The 23203-nt window shown below is 43.0% G+C and overlaps 1 protein-coding gene across 7 annotated transcripts in view; it reads left to right on the plus strand.

Annotated features, from left to right (window-relative positions):
* The first annotated feature begins 873 nt into the window (after positions 1 to 873).
* The window catches only part of TTC29 (tetratricopeptide repeat domain 29), a 267225-nt gene continuing 244895 nt past the window's right edge, over positions 874 to 23203 (plus strand). For 4 of the 7 annotated variants that reach the window (XR_008890045.1, XM_056562838.1, XM_056562843.1 and 1 more), the window contains exons 1-2: positions 874 to 982; positions 7092 to 7200. Coding sequence is in view for 6 of the 7 variants with exons in the window: in XM_056562838.1 (XP_056418813.1) it covers positions 7097 to 7200 (104 nt within the window). In the remaining variant the exon portion in view is untranslated. Of the gene's footprint in view, positions 983 to 1120; positions 1344 to 1869; positions 1892 to 7091; positions 7201 to 23203 lie in introns of those variants that run through there. The other 3 variants (XM_056562839.1, XM_056562840.1, XM_056562842.1) reach the window with 3 other exon arrangements.

Consider the following 23203-nt stretch of genomic DNA (forward strand, 5'->3'; position numbering starts at 1 on the left):
AATAATGATAAGGTGTCATTTTTACCGAAATATGCACTGCGTAGAAACGGAAGCCCCAAAAGTTACAAAATGGTGTTTTTTCTTCGATTTTGTCGCACAATGATTTTTTTCCCGTTTCGCTGTGAAGTTTTGGGTAAAATGACTGATGTCACTGCAAAGTAGAATTGGTGACGCAAAAAATAAGCCATAATATGGATTTTTAGGTGGAAAATTGAAAGGGTTATGATTTTTAAAAGGTTAGGAGTAAAAAACTAAAGTGCAAAAACTGAAAAACCCTCAGTCCTTAAGGGGTTAAATGTATAGACCTACAAAATTTTGATTATGTGTCATTTTTACCAAAAAGTGCACTGCATAAAAATGAAAGCCCCCAAAAGTAGCTTTTTTTTTTATTTATTTGAGAGTTGCTGGGAGATGTAGTTTTGCAACATCTGGAGGTCCACAGGTTGAAGACCACTGCTTTATGATGTTCTACTTGTGGGTCATACTGGAGAGATGCAGCTGTAAGATAATAGACCTTTACTTATAGTAGTGTTTCCCAACCAGGGTGCATCCAGCTGTTGCAAAACTACAACTCCCAGCATGCCCGGACGAAGGTTTTCCGGGCATGCTGAGAGTTGTAGTTTAGCAACAGCTGGAGGCACCCTGGTTAGGAAACACTGACTTATACTAAACGCCAGTGTTCCACAACCGTCGCAACACTACAACTGGCTACATGGGAGTCTGAGTTGTAGTTTTGGAGCCACACGATATATAAGGAAACTGTGTAGTGCATCATATACACAATGCGGTACCGCATCTAGAACGTGCTGCGGCTTTATGCTTCCGTCAATCACTGCGCTGCGCTGATTGGAGGTGACGTCATAGCTGCTGATTCGCTGATCAGGTGACAATGGGGGTGGAATGTTGGGCCACGCGGGTTGCCATAGATACCATATACACACGTTGGTTGTTACGTAGCTGGCGGAGCCGCACAGGGTATCAGGTATGTCGGACATCTCCGGGCACAAGCGATATGTTACAGATGCCAGAAAGTGTGACAACCTGTGACTTTATGGTGGGGGTGGCTCTGTATGGAGGGGCATCCTATGGGTGGCATACAGCCAAGGGACACACTGTGGCGGGCATACTATAGAGGGGAGTTACTGTGGTGACTCTATATGTGGGGCATACAGTAGGTGGCACTATGTAGAGGAGCACACTGGCTGCACTGTGTGAAGTACTGTAGGTGGAGAACACTTAGGCTGGCACCTTATGGAGAAGCACCCAACTATGTTTGGCCCTACACACATGAGCTGCTGATGATCTTCATTCACTTCAAGTTCTGCAGCAACCAATAAATAAAAGTAAGGACATAACAATTGTGCAGTAGGGCACCACCCTGGCATGACCACGGGCACCATCAGCAAGTACAGTATGATCCTCCTCCATACTATATTATAGGCAGCCCACCCTCCCATCTAGTATATAGCACCATGAGCCTACGGGATGGCATAAAAGTCTGGCAATGCCCGTGCCAAACATTAAACATGGCGCAGTTATAGGCAGTCTTGTGCTACTTATTTTCTCATAACCCCAAATAGACAGACATTGTGACATATAGTACCACTCCCAACTTAGCCGTGATCTCAGTAGTGTTGCTCGCGAATATTCGCAATTTGAATTTTATTTGCGAATATTCGCGAATATAGCACTATATATTTGAAATTACAAATATTCGCTTTTATATTTTTTTCACAGTACACATCACAGTGATCACCCCTCTCTGCTTCCAGCTTGTGTGGTGTAAGAAGGCTCTAATACTACTGTGTGAGACCGCCGGGCGAATATTCGCATAATCAAATATTCGCGAATATTGGTCCCTCCCTTCTGCTGATTCTATCAAGTTACACTGGTATACTTGCTATAAAGTGCATACATTTTCGCATATGTCAATTTTCGCATATGTCAATTTACGCATATGCGAAAAAAACTGAATATTACGAATATGTGAATTTAGCGAATATATGAAGAATATTCGCCCATATATTCGCAAAATATTGCGAATTCAAATATGGCCTATGCCGCTCAACACTAGTGATCTGCAACCTGGTTCACATCTATACCACAGCAGTACGCTAGGTGATACGCCAAAACGGTACCTAAACGTATGCTCTACTATACCAATAGACTTCCATTATGCCAACTTAGCCAAAAGTATGTCACTTTTGGCTACATTTTGTCCCCTGTACGATTGTCTATGATGGTGCGGTATAGAAAAGGTCTGCTCACACCACTTTTCTGTACCACAAAAAAAAACATCAACAAAAGTTTACTTTTCTTTTTTGCTCCATAAGGGTCTATTCACACGCACAGTATTCTGCGCAGATTTGATGTGCAGGATTTCAAGCTGTATTCAGTCATTCAGTTTACATTGAAATCTGCAGCAGAAAATCCTGCGCATCAAATCTGCGCAGAATACTGTACGTGTGAATAGACCCTAATGGTGTATTAGTGATGTATGGTGTGGCATAGTTCTCCTGTAAGTACCGTATTTATCGGGGTATACCATGCACCGGCCTATAAAGTTTTTTACCCAAATATCCATGGTAAAATGAGGGGGTGTGTGCGCGTGTATACCCCGATACCACCCCAGGAAAGGCAGGGGGAGAGAGGCCGTCGCTGCCCGCTTCTCTCCCCCTGCCTTTCCTGGGGTCTAGAGCGCTGCTGCCGGCCCTTCTCTCCCCCTGGCTATCGGCGCCGCTGCCCGTTCTGTCCCCCTGACTATCGGTACCGGCGCCCCATTGCCGGCGCTGATAGCCAGGGGGAGAGAAGCGGCGCCGACAGCCAGGGGGAGAGAAGGGGCAGCGGCACCCATTGCCGGCGCCGCTGCCCCGTTGCCTCCCCCCATCCCCGGTGACATAATTACCTGGGTCGGGTCCGCGCTGCTCCAGGCCTCCGGCGTGCGTCCCCTGCGTCGTTGCTATGCACGGCGCGGCGCACTGACGTCATGCGCAGCGCCGTGCAGCGCATAGCAACGACGAACGGGTCGCACGCCGGAGGCCTACAGCAGCGCGGACCCGACCCAGGTAATTATGCCACGGGGATGGGGGGAGGCAACGGGGCAGCGGCGCCGGCAATGGGTGCCGCTGCCCCTTCTCTCCCCCTGGCTATCGGCGCCGGTACCGATAGTCAGGGGGACAGAACGGGCAGCGGCGCCGATAGCCAGGGGGAGAGAAGGGGCAGCGGCACCCATTGCCGGCGCCGCTGCCCCGTTGCCTCCCCCCATCCCCGTGGCATAATTACCTGGGTCGGGTCCGCGCTGCTGTAGGCCTCCGGCGTGTGACCCGTTCGTCGTTGCTATGCGCTGCACGGCGCTGCGCATGACGTCAGGCTGGCTATCGGCGCCGGTACCGATAGTCAGGGGGACAGAACGGGCAGCGGCGCCGATAGCCAGGGGGTGAGAAGGGCCGGCAGCAGGGCTCTAGACCCCAGGGAAGGCAGGGGGAGAGAAGCGGGCAGCGACGGCCTCTCTCCCCCTGCCTTTCCTGGGGCAGTATCGGCGTATAACACGCACATAGACTTTAGGCTAAAAATTTTAGCTTAAAAAGTGCGTGTTATACGCCGATAAATACGGTATGTATATGTTTATAAAGTATTGTTTTTTTTTTTTAACCGCTGGTTTTACAGTTTTTACATAGTTTTTCGTATTAGCAAAAAAATAAATAAATAAAATTACGTTTAAATGTATGCAAACGTGTGCAATCGTTTACGAACTTCTACCACAAAAAAATATACAATAAAAATATTAAAGGGGTACTCCGGTGGAAAAAGTTTTTTTATTTTATTTTTTTATTTTTTTTTTATCAACTGGTGCCAGAAAGTTAAACTGATTTGTAAATTGCTTCTATAAAAAAAATCTTAATCCTTCCAGTACTTATTAGCTGCTGAATACTACAGAGGAAATTATTTTCTTTTTGGAACACAGAGCTCTGTGCTGACATCATGACCACAGTGCTCTCTGCTGACATCTCTGTCCATTTTAAGAACTGTCCAGAGTAACAGAAAATCCCCGTAGAAAACATATGCTGCTCTGGACACTTCCTATAATGGACAGAGATGTTAGCAGAGAGCACTGTGGTCATGATGTCAGCAGAGAGCTGTCTGTTCCAAAAAGAAATGAATTTCCTCTGTAGTATTCAGCAGCTAATAAGTGCTGGAAGGATTGTGATTTTTTTAATAGAAGTAATTTACAAATCTGTTTAACTTTCTGGCACCAGTTGATCTAAAAATTCCACCGGTGTACCCCTTTAAGCCAAATTGGTCTTGTTTCGTTACATATGTTTGTGGTAAATAACAAATGTGTCTGTGTGGTATATATGTAAACTTACCCTAAGAATGGTGTTTTATATGACAGTCTTAGGGTGTGTTCCAATTGTGTTTTTTTGTTTCCTTTTATTATATATATTATTAGATGCTTAAAGCGTACCTGTCAGATCCCACAAAAATAAAAAAAATACCAAATCTTGACCATGTACATCTAATTTTTATGCCTCCATAACTTATATTTATGATAAAATCCCTCTTTTTATTAGTTCACAGTGTTAGAAATCCTCTCAGGTGAAGGGGGCGTGTCCTCCCATGTGATGGTGGGAGGTGTTGGTGTGTCTGCTCATGCAACCTTGTCCCTGAGTCATCTCTTGTCCATGACTCATAGACAAGCCTAATGCTGCTTCAGGACTTGTTAAAGGGGTTCTCCGGTGGAAAACTTTTTTAAATTTTTTTTTTTTAAATCAACTGGTGCCAGAAAGTTAAACAGATTTGTAAATTACTTCTATTAAAAAAAATTAGTACTATTAGCTGCTGAATACTACAGAGGAAATTTTTTTCTTTTTGGAACACAGAGATCTGTGCTGACATCATGACCACAGTGCTCTCTGCTTACATCTCTGTCCATTTTAGGAACTGTCTAGATCAGCATATGTTTTCTATGGGGAGTTTCTCCTACTCTGGACAGTTCTTAAAATGGGCAGAGATGTCAGCAGAGAGCACTGTGTTCATGATGTCAGCAGAGAGCTCTGTGTTCCAAAAAGAAAATAATTTCCTCAGTAGTATTCAGCAGCTAATAAGTACTGGAAGGATTAAGATTTTGTAATAGAAGTAATTTACAAATCTGTTTAACAAAGTTTTCCACCAGAGTACCCCTTTAAAGAATGGCAATGTTTCTCTGTTGTATGAAGATGAGGTAAATAGTTAGATTCTGTTCACCTCCAGATGAGATTCAGTGTAAGTTATAGCAGCAGCTTGAACTTTCATGCACATTGTGAATAAAGGGGTTATTTCAAAATTACAAGTTATCCCCTATTCACCCCTTGTCAGGATCCGGAGTGGTATGCGGGTAGGCACAGATAGTGGATCCTCTATGTCAGTGAGGTAATGGCATGGGCCGTACCAGGGGAACGGAATCTAAGGGGTTACTGGTTTTCACCAGAGCCCGCCACAACGCGGGATGGACTTGCAGCGGCAGGTAACCGCCAGGTCGTTCCATCCGATAGCGACTCAACCTCACTGACTGCTGAGTCAGGCGCGGTACAGAAGGACTAGGCAAAAGGCAAGGTCAGACGTAGCAGAAGGTCAGGGCAGGCAGCAACAGTTCGTAGTCAAGGGCAACAGCAAGGGTCTGGATACACAGGCAAAGGACACACAGGAACGCTTTCACTGGCACAAGGCAACAAGATCCAGCAGGGACAGGAAGGGGAAGTGGGTTTTTATAGTGTTGGGAGTGCTTGGAACTAATTGGGCCAGGCACCAATTAATGGTGCACTGGTCCTTTAAATCTGGGAGACCCGGCGCGCGAGCCCTAGAGAGCGGGGCCGGCCCTGCCAGGACTGAGCAGGAGGACAGGGCAGGTGAGAGACATGGGCGCGATCCGAGAGCGGGCACATCCCGTGCCTCGGATCGCGTCCCCTCCGGTGACATGGGAGCAGCGCTCGTGGTAAGCTGTGCCGACCGGAGCGCTGCATGTAGAGGCACGCCGTGAGCGCTCCGGGGAGGCAGCGGGACCCGGAGCGCTCGGCGTGACACCCCTATTCACCCAATGGAGGATAACTAGCTGATCGACGAGGGTCTAACTCCACCAATCACAAGAACAAAGTTTACAATGTCTCCTAAGTAGATGGATCATCTGCACTCAGTCATCTTTATGTGACTTCTGAACACAGCCAAGTTTAGTGCTCAGCATCGTTGGGTAGTCCCTTAGAGAGTTAATGGAAGGGTAGCCAAGCATGCATGCTGGCACTCCATACAGTCAGGGAAAATGTAACCTTCCTTCTTAAGAGTGAGGTCCCCTGACAGCTACGTATCCCCTTCCTTTTATCTTGGAATAAACCTCTTAACAGTTGGTTCACAATGTGTTTTATGTCTTTGTTTTACTGGTTTCCATTTCATTTCTTTTTTTTTTTTGTATTTTTATCATGGTATTGTATAAAGCAAAATAAGTATAGTTTGTAATCTGTTTTCACCAAATAAAGTCACTAAATTTTATGTAAAAACAACTTAAAGGGGTACTCTGCCCCTAGACATCTTTGGATAGGGGATAAGATGTCTGATTGCGGGGGTCCCGCCATTGGGGACCCCAGGGATCTCCCTGCTGCACATGGCGTTCGTTTAGATGGACGTCACGCCCTCCCACAGAGACTTGCATTGAGGGGGCGTGGCCGTGATGTCACGAGCGGGCATGGCCATGATGTCACAAGCCTCCGCCCCACATCGCCAGTCATCCGGCATGGAGCGAAGTTTGCCCGTGCACTGGATGTCTGGGGTACTGCAGCCGAGATCGCGGGGGTCCCCTGCGGCGGCAGGACCCCCGTGATCAGACATGTTTTCACCTATCCTTTAGATGGGGGATAAGATGCCTTAGGGCCGGAGTACCCTTTTAAGGGCAGTTTCACACAGGCATATTATGGATGCATTTTTACGTCCATAGTATGGCCAAAAGCTCTAGCCCTGACTGCTGGTCTATAACCCACACTGATGCATAATCTTGGTAATATACCTGTTTTTATGTGCGATTATAGAATAAATACTGTAAATACTAACAATTTGTTCCATTTCAGAAGAAATGAGCATATTACCACCTATGCAGAGGCAAATCCCTCAAGGGTTTCCAAACCTTGTTCAGCCAAGATCACTTCCTACATCACCAAGGAAACTACAACAGAATAGGTATGTTTCAGTTGTATTAATTGTGTGTTTATTTTATTAACTTTTATTGTAGTTTGAAATACAGTAAAGTTCAATAGGTTTTGTTTTTCATTCTTTTTATAACCTCAACATTATTTTTATTTGAAATTGCGAGTGACTGGCTGAGAAGACATGTGTAACTTTAAAAAAATAAATTCTTCTTTAAGGAAAAGAATTGTTAAAGGGGTACTCCCACCCTAGACATCCTATCCCCTATCCAAAGGATAGGGGATAAGATGTCTGATCTCGGGGGTCCCGCCGCTGGGGACCCCCGCAGTATTGCATGCGGCACCCACCTGTTTTTTGTGCGGAAGCGCTGGAGGGTCTGAGTCGCGACTACGGGAACGGAAGTCCGTGATGTCAGGACTCCGCCCCCGTGTGATGTCACGCCCGTCCCCTCAATGCAAGTATATTACACACTGCGTGTGTAATTATCTGAACTAATAAATGATTGCATTCCTGGTCAGCGTAAACTCATGTGGCAGATTTTTGATCACATGACATCCCTGAAAATTATTTAATAAAAAGTGATCAAAAAGCCAAAACTACACAAAAGTGATATCTTTAGAAACTAAAGCTCATGGCACACAAAATAAACAATAACACAGCTCTGTAGATGAAAAAAAAAAAGTTATAGGGGTTAAAACAAACATTTTATTTATTTTTTAAATGAAGTTGGCATGTCAGTTTTCATGTTTTGTAAACTCCTGAAAAATTATTGGCATACAACATTTTGCAATTCCATATTTTTTTCAAGCTTGCTATACATATAATTTTTTTTTGGCTTTATAATACATTATAAAATAAAATTAAAGGGGTATTCCAGGAATTTTTTTTATTTAACTATGCTACAGGGGCTGTAAAGTTAGTGTAGGTCATAATATAGTGTCTGTACCTGTGTGTGACGGTTTTCTCACAGTTCTGTGATTTTTACCCCAATATTTATTTTTAACAGCATACAAATGACTGTTGTCTCAGATTTTTCCCAGGTTGCAATGCGGGCGAGACCTGACTCACTAGTCATCTGATGACAGGGAGCCTGTCTACTTCAATGGGTGGAGGGATCAATCTGCAACTAATGCAACAGCTGTAGGCACCCTGATTGAAAACCACAGGTCTTTTGAATGGATGCAGCTCATTTATGTTTCAATGGGTGGGGTGGCTGATGTGTGGGAGGGAGGAAAATGGAATTATGGGATTTGTAGTCCAAAAAAGAACAGTGAAACAGGAAATACCAGTTCACAAAAAGCTAGCCACAGTGTTATGGTAATCTCACAAGATAGCCAGTTAGCCCCAAGACAAGCGCAGATCCTTCCTAAGCATGTCCATTGCTGTCTGACAGGTACGTACTAAAATCACTTTATGGTGGATAACCCCTTTAAGTACGCCAATTAAATGTACAACTTGTCTCTCAAAAAATAAGCCAACTTTGTCAGTGGAAAAATGACAAAGTTATGGGTCTTAGAATGTGAGGAGGAAGAAAATGTAAGCCACTAATCAAACTTCAGGGGGCCTTTAAGAGATAAAAGTATTCCATTTTTGCTGATGTGACATGGGATAGATTCTATTTTGGTTTACAAATGCACAGTGATGTGGGTTCTGTAATGCAGCCTGCATATTTCCCATGAATCCTCTGGCTGAGGATCAGATGGTTGATCCCTCTAGCTTGTCATCTTATCATGCTGCCAGTACTGGAGTTCATCCAGTTGAGCTTATTAGACTTATTGGGGTCAATTCACACTACATGCAGTTTTGATGTTTTTTTTTTTATTCATAATGCATTTGTTTGAGAAAGGTTTCTATGGGGCAAAAGTAATTTGACTTATTATTACAATTGAGATGTTTTATGAAGATTTGGAGTCTTTAGACTGTGTTTACTTCACTGTGTTCACTAAATTTTACAGCATTTTTCAAATTTTTATTGCATTTTGGCATTTTAGTTTCTACTAGAGATGAGCGAACTTACAGTAAATTTGATTTGTCACGAACTTCTCGGCGTGGTAATTGATGACTTATCCTGCATAAATTAGTTCAGCTTTTAGGTGCTCCCGTGGGCTGGAAAAGGTGGATACAGTCTTAGGAGACTCTTTCCTAGGACTGTATCCATCTTTTCCAGCCCTCCGGAGCACCTGAAAGCTGAACTAATTTATGCAGGATAAGTCACCAACTGCCGAGCCGAGAAGTTTGTGACGAATCAAATTTACTGTAAGTTCGCTCATCTCTAGTTTCTACTGCTATTTTTAAAGACAGTCATAGAAAGAAGTTTTTTTTTTAGCATGATTTGCACAAATGCGTTAAAATAGCAACCTTTTTTGTCGCAATTTTGTGAAAATCAACACCAAAAATTTTTTATATACATGGGCCACCAATTGTGCAAGTTCTCCCACTTAAAGGGTACCTCTCATCAAATAAACTTTTGATATATTTTAGATTAATGAATGTTGAATAACTTTCCAATAGTATGTTAATGAAAAATATGCTTCTTTCTATTGTATTTTTCCCGATCAGTCCTGTCAGCAAGCATTTCTGACTCATGCTGGAGTCCTAAACACTCAGAGCTGCCAGCCTGCTTTGTTCACAGCCAAACAGGCTGTGAACAAAGCAGGTTGGCAGCTCTGAGTGTTCTCCTTTGTGAACAAAGCAGACTGGCAGCTGGTAGTGTTTAGGACTCCAGCATGAGTCTGAAATGCTTGCTGCCAGGACTGGTAGGGAGACCCCTAGTGGTAATTTCTTCAAAGTGGAAAATTAAATAGAAAGAAGCATATTTTTTAATAACATGCAATTGTAATGTTATTCTGCATACATTAATCTATAATTTATCAAAAGTTTTTTTGATGAGAGGTACCCTTTAAAAAGATAAGAGAGGCCTGTAATTTTCAGCATAGGTATACCTCAATAATACTTTGTTATATACCCTTTGTTGGCAATGACAGAGGTCTTCACAAGGTTTTCACACACTGTTGCAGGTATTTTGGCCCATTCCTCCACACAGATCTCCTCTAGAGCAGTGATGTTGTGGGGCTGTTGCTGGGCAACACACACTTTCAACTCCTTCCAAAGGTTTTCTATGGGGTTGAGATCTGGAGACTGGCTAGGCCACTCCAGGATCTTGAAGTGCTTTTTACGAAGCCACTCCTTTATTGCCACTCCTTCGTGTGTTTGGGATCATTGTTATGCTGAAAGACCTAGCCACACTTAATCTTCAATGCCCTTGCTGATGGAAAGAGGTTTTCACTCAAAATCTCACAATACATGGCCCCATTCATTTTTTCCTTTACACGGATCAGTCGTCCTGGTCCCTTTGCTGAAAAACAGCCCCAAAGCATGATGTTTCCACCCCCATATGTCACAGTAGGTATGGTGTTCTTTGGATGCAACTGAGCATTCTTTCTCCTCCAAACATGACAAGTTGAGTTTTTACCAAAAAGTTCTATTTTGGTTTCATCTGACCATATGGCATTCTCCCAATACTTTTCTGGATCATCCAAATGCTCTCTAGCAAACATCAGACGGGCCCGGACATGTACTGGCTTAAGCAGGGGGACACGTCTGGCACTGCATGATATGAGCCCCTGCCGGTGTAGTGTGTTCCTGATGGTAGCCTTTCTTGCTTTGGTCCCAGCTCTCTGCAGGTCATTCACTAGGTCCTCCCGTGTTGTTCTGGGATTTTTGCTCACCAGAACATTTTGACACCACAGGGGGAGATCTTGCGTAGAGCCCCAGATCAAGGGAGATTATTAGTGGTCTTGTATGTCTTCCATTTTCTAATAATTGCTCCCACAGTTGATTTCTTCACACCAAGCTGCTTGCCTATTGCAGATTCAGTCTTCCCAGCCTAGTGAAGGTCTGCAATTTTGTTTCTGGTGTCCTTCGACAGCTCTTTGGTCTTGGCCATAGTGGAGTTTGGAGTGTGACTGAGGTTGTGGACAGGTGTATTTTATACTGATAACAAGTTCAAATAGGTTCGATTAATACAGGTGAGAGGACAGAGTGGAGGACAGAGGAGACTCTTAAAGAAGAAGTTACAGGTCGGTGAGCGCCAGAAATCATGCTTGTTTGTAGGTGACCAAATACTTATTTTGCCGAGGAATTTACCAATTAATTCATTAGAAATCCTACAGTGTGGTTTCCTGTATTCTTTCCCCCCATTCTGTCTCTCATAGTTGAGGTATACCTATGATGAAAATTACAGGCCTCTCTCATCTTTTAAAGTGGGAAAACTTGCACAATTGGTAGCTTACTAAATACTTTTCCCCCCACTGTATGCTACAAAAATGCAATGTGTGAACACAGCCTAAGGGGAGGTATATATCTACTATATATCCTGATCCCATAGAAATAGCAGATAGAGCTGGGAGGGGAGGGATATTGTAGACATCTTGATATATTGATTGTAGTGTGCAGGAAGGCAGACCCAGAATTGACATTCCCAGGATCTATACATGCCTCATATCTTGTGGATTTCAGTTGCTATTAGCAGCCAGGATCCACAATCGGTCCGATGCTCGGCATTAACCCTTTAGACACCACGATCAAAGTTGATAGTGGCGTCTAAAACAGGTAAAAAAGATTCCTAGGTAGCTCAGGGAGCTGATCGGGATCACCACAGCAAAATCAAGTGGCCTCAATCAGCTGAGAATGTCCCTACATGCCTCTGTCCCATCCAATCGGGGCTCTTGTATGGCAGGCAGCCTCAGCAGCCTATAGTAATGGAGCGCTGATAACGCTGATTTAAAAAAAGTCCCATAAAAACAAAAATGGTAAAAATAAAAACAGATCATAGCACAAAAAATTACCCTCACACAGCCCCGTATATGGAAAAATAAAAGAAGAGGAAAATATGAAAGTGCAAAAAAAAAAAATCCTGATGTCCTTAACCTCTTAAGGACCCAGGACGTACTAGAACGTCCTGGCACCCTGGGCTTTCAGGACCCAGGACGTACTAGTACGTTCTGGTGTTTCTCCGGTCTCTGCCGCGCCCCGGACAGAGATCGGAAGCGGATGCCTGCTGAAATGCTTCAGCAGGCATCCAGGGCAAACACCGAGGGGGGCCATGTAGGGGATCTGCGGCGATACCGGGTTGATCGGGTCTGTGGGACCCGACCGCCCGGTAATTTTGCATGATCCCGGCTGTCACAGACAGCCAGGACCATGCTAAAGTATAGGAGCGAGGTGGCAAGCCGGCCACCTCCTCCTATACCCTGCGATCCGTCGGTTAACTAACCGACAATTGCAGGGGGAGGGGGGCGGTCACTTCCTCCCGCCTTGCCCGGCCCCTGGATGTCCGGAGAGGACGGGAGGAAGACCGGAGGACGCGGCGGGGGACGGGGGAGTGCTGGGTACCAGCCCCGGTACTTACCTCGTCCCTGAAGACCTGGATCCCAGCGATGAATATGGCGGCGGCGGCGACAGGTGAGTTCCTCTTCAGCCGCGGTCGGGCCCTTTACAGCAATGCACGTCGCCGTAAAGCGACATGCATTGCTGTAATGGGACCCTGTAAACTACAACTCCCAGCATGCCCAGACAGCCCTTGGCTGGGAGTTGCAGTTTTGCAACATCTGGAGGTCCACAGTTTGGAGACCACTGTGCCCTTCCAGATGTTTCAAAACTACACATCTTCAGCATGCCCTTACTGTCCAGGCATGCTGGGAATTGTAGTTCTGTAACATCTGGCCCTTCAGATGTTGCAGAACTACAACTCCCAGCATGCCTGGACAGTAAGGGCATACTGGGAGTTGTAGTTTTGCAACATCTGCAGGGGTACAGCTTGGACACCACTACACAGTGGTCCCTAAACTGTTCTCCTCCAGCTGTTGCCTAACCACAACTCCCAATATGCCCTTCGGCTGCCTGGGCATGCTGGGAGTTGTGGTTTTGCAACAACTGGAGGCACACTGGTTGTGAAACATTGTCTGTTTCCTAACTCAGTGTTTCGCAACCCGTGTGCCTCCAGCTGTTGCAAAACTATAACTACCAGCATGCACTGATAGACCGTGCATGCTGGGAGTTGTAGTTTTGCAACAGCTGGAGGTTCCCCCCCCCCCCCCCTGTGAATGTACAGGGTACATTCACATGGGCAGGGGGCTTACAGTGAATATCAGGCTGCAAGTTTGCGATGCAGCAAATTTTGCGCGACAGCTCAAACTCGCAGCGGGAAACTCGCTGTAATCCCCCGCCCGTGTGACTGTACCCTAAAAACACTACACTACACTAACAGAAAATAAAATAAGTAAAAAACACTACATATACACATACCCCTACACAGCCCCCCTCCCCTCCCCAATAAAAATGAAAAACGTCTGGTACGCCACTGTTTCCAAAATGGAGCCTCCAGCTTTTGCAAAACAGCCGTTGACTGTCCAAGCATGCTGGGAGTTTTGCAACAGCTGGAGGCACCCTGTTTGGGAATCGCTGGCGTAGAATACCCCTATGTCCACTCCTGTGCAAATCCCTAATTCAGACCTCAAATGCACATGGCACTCTCACTTCGGAGCCCTGTCGTATTTCAAGGCAACAGTTTAGGGCCACATATGGGGTATCGCCGTACTCGGGAGAAATTGCCTAACAAATTTTGGGGGGCTTTTTCTCCTTTCACCCCTTATGAAAAGGGGAAGTTGGGGTCTACACCAGCATGTTAGTGTAAAAAAAAAAATTTTTACACTAACATGCTGGTGTTGCACTATACTTTTCATTTTGACAAGAGGTTAAAGGGAAAAAAGCCCCCCAAAATTTGTATTGCAGTTTCTCCCGACTACGGAGATACCCCATATGTGGGCGTAAAGTGCTCTGGGGGCGCACAACAAGGCCCAGAAGGGAGAGTGCACCATGTACACTTGAGGTGATTTGCACAGGGGTGGCTGATTGTTACAGCGGTTTTGACAAACGCAAAAAAAAAAAAAACCCACATGTGACCCCATTTCGGAAACTACACCCCTCACGGAATGTAATGAGGGGTGCAGTGAGAATTTACACCCCACTGGTGTCTGACAGATCTTTGGAACAGTGGGCTGTGCAAATAAAAAATTTTGTACAGCCCACTGTTCCAAAGATCTGACAGACACCAGTGGGGGTAAATGCTCACTGTACCCCTTGTTACTTTCCTTAAGGGGTCTAGTTTCCAAAATGGTATGCCTTGTGGGGGTTATTTTGCTGTCCTGGCAAATGCGACATGCCCCCCGAGCAAAATTTGCTCTCAAAAAGCCAAATATGACTCCTTCTCTTCTGAGCATTGTAGTTTGCCCGTAGTGCACTTCAGGTCCACTTATGGGGTACCTCCATACTCAGAAGAGATGGGGTTACAAATTTTGGGGGTATTTTCTGCTATTAACCCTTGCATAAATGTGAAATTTGGGGGGGGGGGAACACATTTTAGTGAAATTTTTTTTTCTTTCTTTAACGTATGCAAAAGTCGTGAAACCCCTGTGGGGTATTAAGGCTCACTTAATTCCTTGTTACGTTCCTCAAGGGGTCTAGTTTCCAAAATGGTGTGCCATGTGTTTTTTTTTTTTTTGCTGTCCTGGCACCATAGGGGCTTCCTAAATGCGACATGCCCCCGAGCAAAATTTGCTCTCAAAAAGCCAAATATGACTCCGTCTCTTCTGAGCATTGTAGTTCGCCCGTAGTGCACTTCAGGTCAACTTATGGGGTACCTCCATACTCAGAAGAGATGGGGTTTCAAATTTTGGGGGGTATTTTCTGCTATTAACCCTTGCAAAAATGTGAAATTTGGGGGGAAACACATTTTAGTGAAAAAATAATAATTTTTTTTTAAAATATGCAAAAGTTGTGAAACCCCTAAGGGGTATTAAGGCTCACTTTATTCCTTGTTACGTTCCTCAAGGGGTCTAGTTTTCAAAATGGTATGCCATGTGTTTTTTTTTTTTTTTTGCTGTCCTGGCACCATAGGGGCTTCCTAAATGCGACATGCCCCCGAGCAAAATTTGCTCTCAAAAAGCCAAATATGACTCCGTCTCTTCTGAGCATTGTAGTTCGCCCGTAGTGCACTTCAGGTCAACTTATGGGGTACCTCCATACTCAGAAGAGATGGGGTTTCAAATTTTGGGGGGTATTTTCTGCTATTAACCCTTGCAAAAATGTGAAATTTGGGGGGAAACACATTTTAGTGAAAAAATAATAATTTTTTTTTAAAATATGCAAAAGTTGTGAAACCCCTAAGGGGTATTAAGGCTCACTTTATTCCTTGTTACGTTCCTCAAGGGGTCTAGTTTTCAAAATGGTATGCCATGTGTTTTTTTTTTTTTTGCTGTCCTGGCACCATAGGGGCTTCCTAAATGCGACATGCCCCCGAGCAAAATTTGCTCTCAAAAAGCCAAATATGACTCCGTCTCTTCTGAGCATTGTAGTTCGCCCGTAGTGCACTTCAGGTCAACTTATGGGGTACCTCCATACTCAGAAGAGATGGGGTTTCAAATTTTGGGGGGTATTTTCTGCTATTAACCCTTGCAAAAATGTGAAATTTGGGGGGAAACACATTTTAGTGAAAAAATAATAATTTTTTTTTAAAATATGCAAAAGTTGTGAAACCCCTAAGGGGTATTAAGGCTCACTTTATTCCTTGTTACGTTCCTCAAGGGGTCTAGTTTTCAAAATGGTATGCCATGTGTTTTTTTTTTTTTTGCTGTTCTGGCACCATAGGGGCTTCCTAAATGCAACATGCCCCCCAAAAACCATTTCTGAAAAACATACTCTGAGCCCTCTACTGCACCTGCCGAACACTTTACATAGACATATGAGGTATGTGCTTACTCGAGAGAAATTGGGCTACAAGTATAAATTTTCTCCTTTTACCCCTTGTAAAAATTAAAAAATTGGGTCTACAAGAAAATGCGAGTGTAAAAAATGAAGATTGTGAATTTTCTCCTTCACTTTGCTGCTATTCCTGTGAAACACCTAAAGGGTTAAAACACTTACTAAATGTCACTTTGAATACTTTGGGGGGTGCAGTTTTTATAATGTTGTCTTTTGTGGGGTATTTCTAATATGAAGACCCTTCAAATCCACTTCAAACCTGAACTGGTCCCTGAAAAATAGTGAGTTTGAAAATTTTGTGAAAAATTGGAAAATTGCTGCTGAACTTTGAAGCCCTCTGGTGTCTTCCAAAAGTAAAAACACGTCAATTTTATGATGCAAACATAAAGTAGACATATTGTATATGTGAATAAAATAAAAAAAATATTTGGAATATCCATTTTCCTTACAAGCAGAGAGCTTCAAAGTTAGAAAAATGCTAAATTTTCAAATTTTTCATCAAATTTTGGGATTTTTCACCAAGAAAGGATGCAAGTTACCACAAAATTTTACCACTTTGTTAAAGTAGAATATGTCACGAAAAAACTATCTCGGAATCAGAATGATAACTAAAAGCATTCCAGAGTTATTAATGTTTAAAGTGACAGTGGTCAGATGTTCAAAAAATGGCCGGGTCCTAAGGTGTAAAATGGCTGGGTCCTTAAGGGGTTAAGGACACAGCCCAATTTGACCTTAATGGGGTACTCCTTTGAAAACATCTTATATCCTATTCAAATGATAGGGGATAAGATGTTGGATTTCGTGGGTCCCAGAGACAGAGATGTCAGCAGAGAGCACCGTGCTCATGATGTCAGCAGACAGCACTGTGTTTCAAAAAGAAAATAATTTCTGCTGTAGTATTCAGCAGCTAATAAGTACAGGAAGGATTAAGATTTTTTAATAGAAGTAATTTACAAATCTGTTTAACTTTCTGGCACCAGTTGATAAAAAAAAAAAATTCACTGGAGTACCGTTTTAACCTCTTGGGGACGCAGGGCGTATGCCTACGTCCTGCATCCCGATCCTTAACCTTAACTTTAACATCCCGATCCTTAAGGACCAAGGACGTACTGGTACGTCCTTGGTCCTGCTCTCGTGATATAACGCGGGGTACACTGTAACCCCGCATCATATCACGGCGGGCCCGGCATCATAGTGAAGCCGGGACCCGCCACTAATAGCGTGCAGTGCCGATTGCGGCGCCGCGCGCTATTAACCCTTTAGCCGCGCGCTCAGAGCTGAGCCGCGCGGCTAAAACCGAAAGTGAAAGCTGACGGTTAACTCAGTGGGCTGTTCGGGATAGCCGCGGCGAAATCGCGGCATCCCGAACAGCTTACAGGACAGCGGGAGGGCCCCTACCTGCCTCCTCGCTGTCCGATCTCCGAATGACTGCTCAGTGCCTGAGATCCAGGCATGAGCAGTCATGCGGCAGAATCGTAGATCACTGGTTTCCTATGAGAAACCAGTGATCAATGATGAAGATCAGTGTGTGCAGTGTTATAGGTCCCTATAAAAAAAGTGAAAAAAAAAGTGAATGAATATCATTTAACCCCTCCCCTATTAAAAGTTTGAATCACCCCCCTTTTCCCATAAAAAAAAAAAACTGTGTAAATAAAAATAAAATTAAACATATATGGTATCACCGCGTGCGGAAATGTCCGAATTATAAAAATATATCATTAATTAAACCGCTCGGTCAATGGCCTGCGCGCAAAAAAATTCCAAAGTCCAAAATAGTGCATTTTTGGTCACTTTTTATATCATTTAAAAATGAATGAAAAGCGATCAATAAGTCCTATCAATGCAAAAATGGTACCGTTAAAAACTTCAGATCACGGCGCAAAAAATGAGCCCTCATACACGGAAAAATAAAAAAGTTATAGGGGTCCGAAGATGACAATTTTAAACGTATTAATTTTCCTGCATGTAGTTATGATTTTTTCCAGAAGTACGACAAAATCAAACCTATATAAGTAGGGTATCATTTTAATCGTATGGACCTACAGAATAAAGATACAGTGTCATTTTTACCGAAAAATGTACTACGTAGAAACGGAAGCCCCCAAAAGTTACAAAACGGCGTTTTTTTTTTCAATTTTGTCGCACAATGATTTTTTTTTTCGTTTCACCGTAGATTTTTGGGCAAAATGACTGATGTCATTACAAAGTAGAATTGGTGGCGCAAAAAATAAGCCATCATATGGCTTTTTAGGTGCAAAATTGAAAGAGTTATGATTTTTTAAAGGCAAGGAGCAAAAAACGAAAATGCAAAAACGGAAAACCCCCGGTCCTTAAGGGGTTAAGGACTTAGGACGTACCTGTACGCCCTGAACCCGGTCCCGGTGTTTAAAACGGGGTCACGCCGTGACCCCGCATCACACCGGGTCGGTCCCGGCTGCTATCCATAGCCGGGACCCTGGGCTAACAGCGCGCGGCACCGATCGTTGTGCCATGTGCTATTACCCCTTCAGACGCGGCGGTAAAAGTTGACCGCCGCGTCTGAAAGTGAAAGTAAACGCTTCCCAGCAGCCCAGTCGGGCTGATCGGGACATCGCGATAAAATGGCGATGTTCCAATCAGCTGGGACGCAGGCGGAGGTCTCCTTACCTGTCTCCGCGGCGTCCGATCGGGGTTTGATTGCGCCAAGCCTGAGCTACAGACTTGAGCAATCGAGCCCCTATCTCACTGATCCGTGCAAAGCTATGGCTTTGCAGGGATCAGCATAAGAGATCAGTGTGTGCAGTGTTATAGGTCCCTATGGGAGCTATAGCACTGCAAAAAAAAAGTGAAAAAAAAAAGTTAACAAAGGTCATTTAACCCCTTCCCTAATAAAAGTTTGAATCACCCCCCTTTTCCCATAAAAAAAAAAAAAAAACTGTGTAAATAAAAATAAATATAAACATGTGGTATCGCCGGGTGCGTAAATGTCCGAACTATAAAAATATATCGTTAATTAAATCGCATGGTCAATGGCGTACGCGCAAAAAAATTCCAAAGTCCAAAACAGCGTATTTTTTTGTCACTTTTTATATCATGAAAAAATGAATAAAAAGCGATCAAAAAGTCCAATCAATACAAAAACGGTACCGATAAAAACTTCAGAACACGGTGCAAAAATGAGCCCTCAAAGCGGCCGTATGCGGAAAAATAAAAAAGTTATAGGGGTTAGAAGATGAGAATTTTTAACATAGAAATTTTCCTGCATGTAGTTATGATTTTTTTCCGAAATACGACAATATCCAACCTATATAAGTAGGGTATTATTTTAACCATATGGTCTTACAGAATAAAGAAAAGGTGTTGTTTTTACCTAAAAATGCACTGCGTAGAAACGGAAGCCCCCAAAAGTTACAAAATGAAATTTTTTCTTCAATTTTGTCGCACAATTAATTTTTTTTCCGTTTCACCGTGGATTTTTGGGTAAAATGACTAATGTCACAACAAAGTAGAATTGGTGGCGCAAAGCCATCATATGGAATTTTATGTGCAAAATTAAAAGCGTTATGATTTTTAGAAGGTGATGAGGAAAAAAATGAAAACGGAAAAACGCTGAGTCCTTAACCCCTTAACGACACAGGACGTATATTTACGTCCTGCGTCGGTTCCCGCGATAGGAAGCGGGGTCACGCTGCGACCCCGCATCACATCGCGTCAGTCCCGGAGCTCATCAACGGCCGGGACCGCGGCTAATACCACACAACGCCGTGTGCGGTATTAACCCTTTAGAAGCGGCGGTCAAAGCTGACTGCCGCTTCTAAAGTGAAAGTGAAACTATCCCGGCTAGTCAGTCGGGCTGTTCAGGACCGCCGCGGTGAAATCGCGGCGTCCCGAACAGCTTAAAGGAAATCCGGGTGGGCCCTTACCTGCCTCCTCGGTGTCCGATCGACGAATGACTGCTCCGTGCCTGAGATCCAGACAGGAGCAGTCAAGCGCCGATAACACTGATCACAGGCGTGTTAATACACGCCAGTGATCAGCATGAGAGATCAGTGTGTGCAGTGTTATAGGTTAAAAAAGCGTTAATAAAGGTCATTTAACCCCTTCCCTAATAAAAGTTTGAATCACCCCCCTTTTCCCATAAAAAAAATAAAACAGTGTAAAGAAAAAAAAAATAAACATATGTGGTATCGCCGCGTGCGTAAATGTCCACACTATAAAAATTTTTGGGTAAAATGACTAATGTCACTGCAAAGTAGAATTGGTGACACAAAACATAAGCCATAATATGGATTTTTAGGTGGAAAATTGAAAGGGCTATGATTTTTAAAAGGTAAGGAGGAAAAAACGAAAGTGCAAAAACTGAAAAACCTGAGTCCTTAAGGGGTTAAGTACACAGTCAAGTTTTATTTTTGCATTTAGTTTTTTTCCTCCTGGCCTTCTAAGAGCCATAACTGCAGACCCATACGAGGGCTCGTTGTTTGCTCAACTCATTGTACTTTGTTATGCCACCTTTAGTTTTACCATAAAATGTGTGGCACAACCAAAAAAATATTATTAGTGGCGGGAAACTGGCAGGTGACTGCAATTTGCAAATTTTGGGGGGTTTAGTTTCTATGTAGTGCACTTTATGGTAAAACTGACATGTTCTTTTTATACTGTGTCTCAACACAATTAAAATGATAAATATGTTTACATGCTTTTCTGTTATTGCACTGCTTGAAAAAAAAAAAAACTAACTTTTTTAACAAAGAAGCATGTTTAAAATTTCCCTATTCTGATCCCTTATAACTTTCTTTTTTTTTTTCGTTGTAATCTGTAGTTTTTGGAGCCATGATCTGCATTTTTTTTTTGGCGTAAATGTAACTTTGTGGTCACTTTTTATTCCTTTTTATCTGGGATGTGATGTAACAAAAACATTAACATTATATTTTAACACCTTAAGGATCACAGTATTTTTTTCATTTTTGCACTTTTCATATTTTCCACCTCACCTTCTAAAAATCAGAACGCTTTCAATTTTCCACCTACAGACCCATATGAGGGCTTGTTTTTTGCACCACCAATTTTACTTTGTAATTGTTTCAATTATTTCACCACCATATGTTCCACCTATGGTGAAACAAAAAAATAATAATCTTTGTGGGGCAAAATTGAAAAAAATGCCATTTTGTAACTTTTGGTGGCTTCCGATTCTACACAATGCACTTTTCGCTTTTTGTTAATTTTTGTAGAGTATACAAAGTGACCAAAAAATGCGCAATTTATTTTACATGTACGCCATTGACTGTGCGGTTTAATTCATTACTTATATTTTTATAGTTTGGACATTTAGGAGGAACTTTTTCACAATAAATAATACTTTTTTTTCAGTCCCCATATGAGACTATTAATAACAATAATTAGATTGCTTTAACTGTTCAGTGCAATGCATAGGCATAGCAATGATCAGTGATATCGGCGATCTACTTGTATAGTCTGCCAGCAGGCAGAACCTACAAGAAGATCCCAGGAGCGGCCCTGGAAAGTGAGCCAAGCTCTGGTTGCCATCCCTCTTGATATTTCAGATGCTGTGATCAGTATTGATCACAGCATCTAAAGGGTTAAAGATGGACATCAGAATAATCGATAATGTCTGCCATTAGCTGTGGAACCCCGGCTGCTGATAACAGCTGGGACACGCGGTCTAAGAAGCAAGCACAGCTACTCGCTCATACATGTACATCCTGGTGCGCAAAGTGCCAGCCAGGGCAAACAGGTATGTCCTGCATCCTCTTAAAGGTTAACAGGGTTATCTAGGATTAGAAAAACAAAGCTCACTTCATTAAAAACCAGCACCATTCCAGTTCTCAGGATGTGTGTGGGATGGCATCTCAGTTACATTGCAGTGACTAGTGCAAATAGCTCTTTTTTTCCTGTTTCTAGATAATTCTTTTAACATACATGTTTTTTTTTTAATCTTTATAAGCCTAAACAGGCAAACTCTACCTTTAACGCCTTAAGGACTTAGGACGTATGAGTGCGTCCTAAGTCCGGTCCCTGTCTATAACGCGGGATCATAGCAGGATGGTCCCGGCGCCTATTCACAGCCGGGACCCGCGGCTAATAGCGCGCGGCCGCGATCGTTCGGCCACGTGCTATCAACCCTTTCAATGCGGCGCTCAAATCTGAGCGCCGCATCGAAAGTGAAAGTAAATGCTTCCCGGCTGCTCAGTCGGGCTGATCGGGGTCATCGCGATAAAATTGCGATGCCCCGATCAGCTACCCGGAGAGAAGAAGGTCCCTACCTTCTCCCGTCCGTGTCCCGACTCTGATTGAAAATTCCAAAGTCCAAAATAGCGCATTTTGGATCACTTTTTATACCCCAAAAAGTGAATAAAAAGGGATCAAAAAGTCTGATCAGAACAAAAATGGTACCGCTAAAAACTTCAGATCACGGCGCAAAAAATGAGCCCTCATAGCGCCCTGAACACAGAAAAATAAAAGTTATAGGGCTCAGAAAATGACAATTTTAAACGTATAAATTTTCCTACATGTATTTATGATTTTTTTCTGAAGTACGACAAAATCAAACCTATACAAGTAGGGTATCATTTTAACCATATGGACCTACAGAATAAAGATAAGGTGTCATTTTTACCGAAAAATGTACTGTGTAGAAACGGAAGCCCCCAAAATTTACAAAATGGCATTTTTTCTTCAAGTTTGTCGCACAATGAATTTTTTTTTCGTTTCACCGTGGATTTCTCGGTAAAATGACTAATGTCACTGTAAAGTAGAATTGGTGGCACAAAAAATAAGCCATAATACAGATTTTTAGGTGCAAAATTGAAAGGGTTATGATTTTTTAAAGGCAAGGAGGAAAAAACGAAAATGCAAAAACGTGAAATCGCCCAGTCCTTAAGGGGTTAAAATGTGTACATAATATACTATAAAAATTTTACAAAATGACAAATTAATGACTATTTTCTTAATTGTGATGCCTAAGAGGTAAAATAAAATCTTTTAATGCTCTTAGTACAAAAGAACATTTACTGAAAAACAAATGTAGTTTTACTTGAATGTTATTTAAATAATCTTGATCAACTTGTATATGGATTGGAGAGGGTTAATCCTAAACCTGTATTAGTGCTTCATATGCAAAACCTTTTAATGAAATAAAACTAATTGAAAACTATTGTGACCTTATTAGAAAATGGGATGTATGATCTATGGAAATATCTTAATGATAATGAATCCT

Source organism: Hyla sarda, chromosome 1, assembly GCF_029499605.1.
Source record: "Hyla sarda isolate aHylSar1 chromosome 1, aHylSar1.hap1, whole genome shotgun sequence".
Lineage (NCBI taxonomy): Eukaryota > Metazoa > Chordata > Amphibia > Anura > Hylidae > Hyla > Hyla sarda.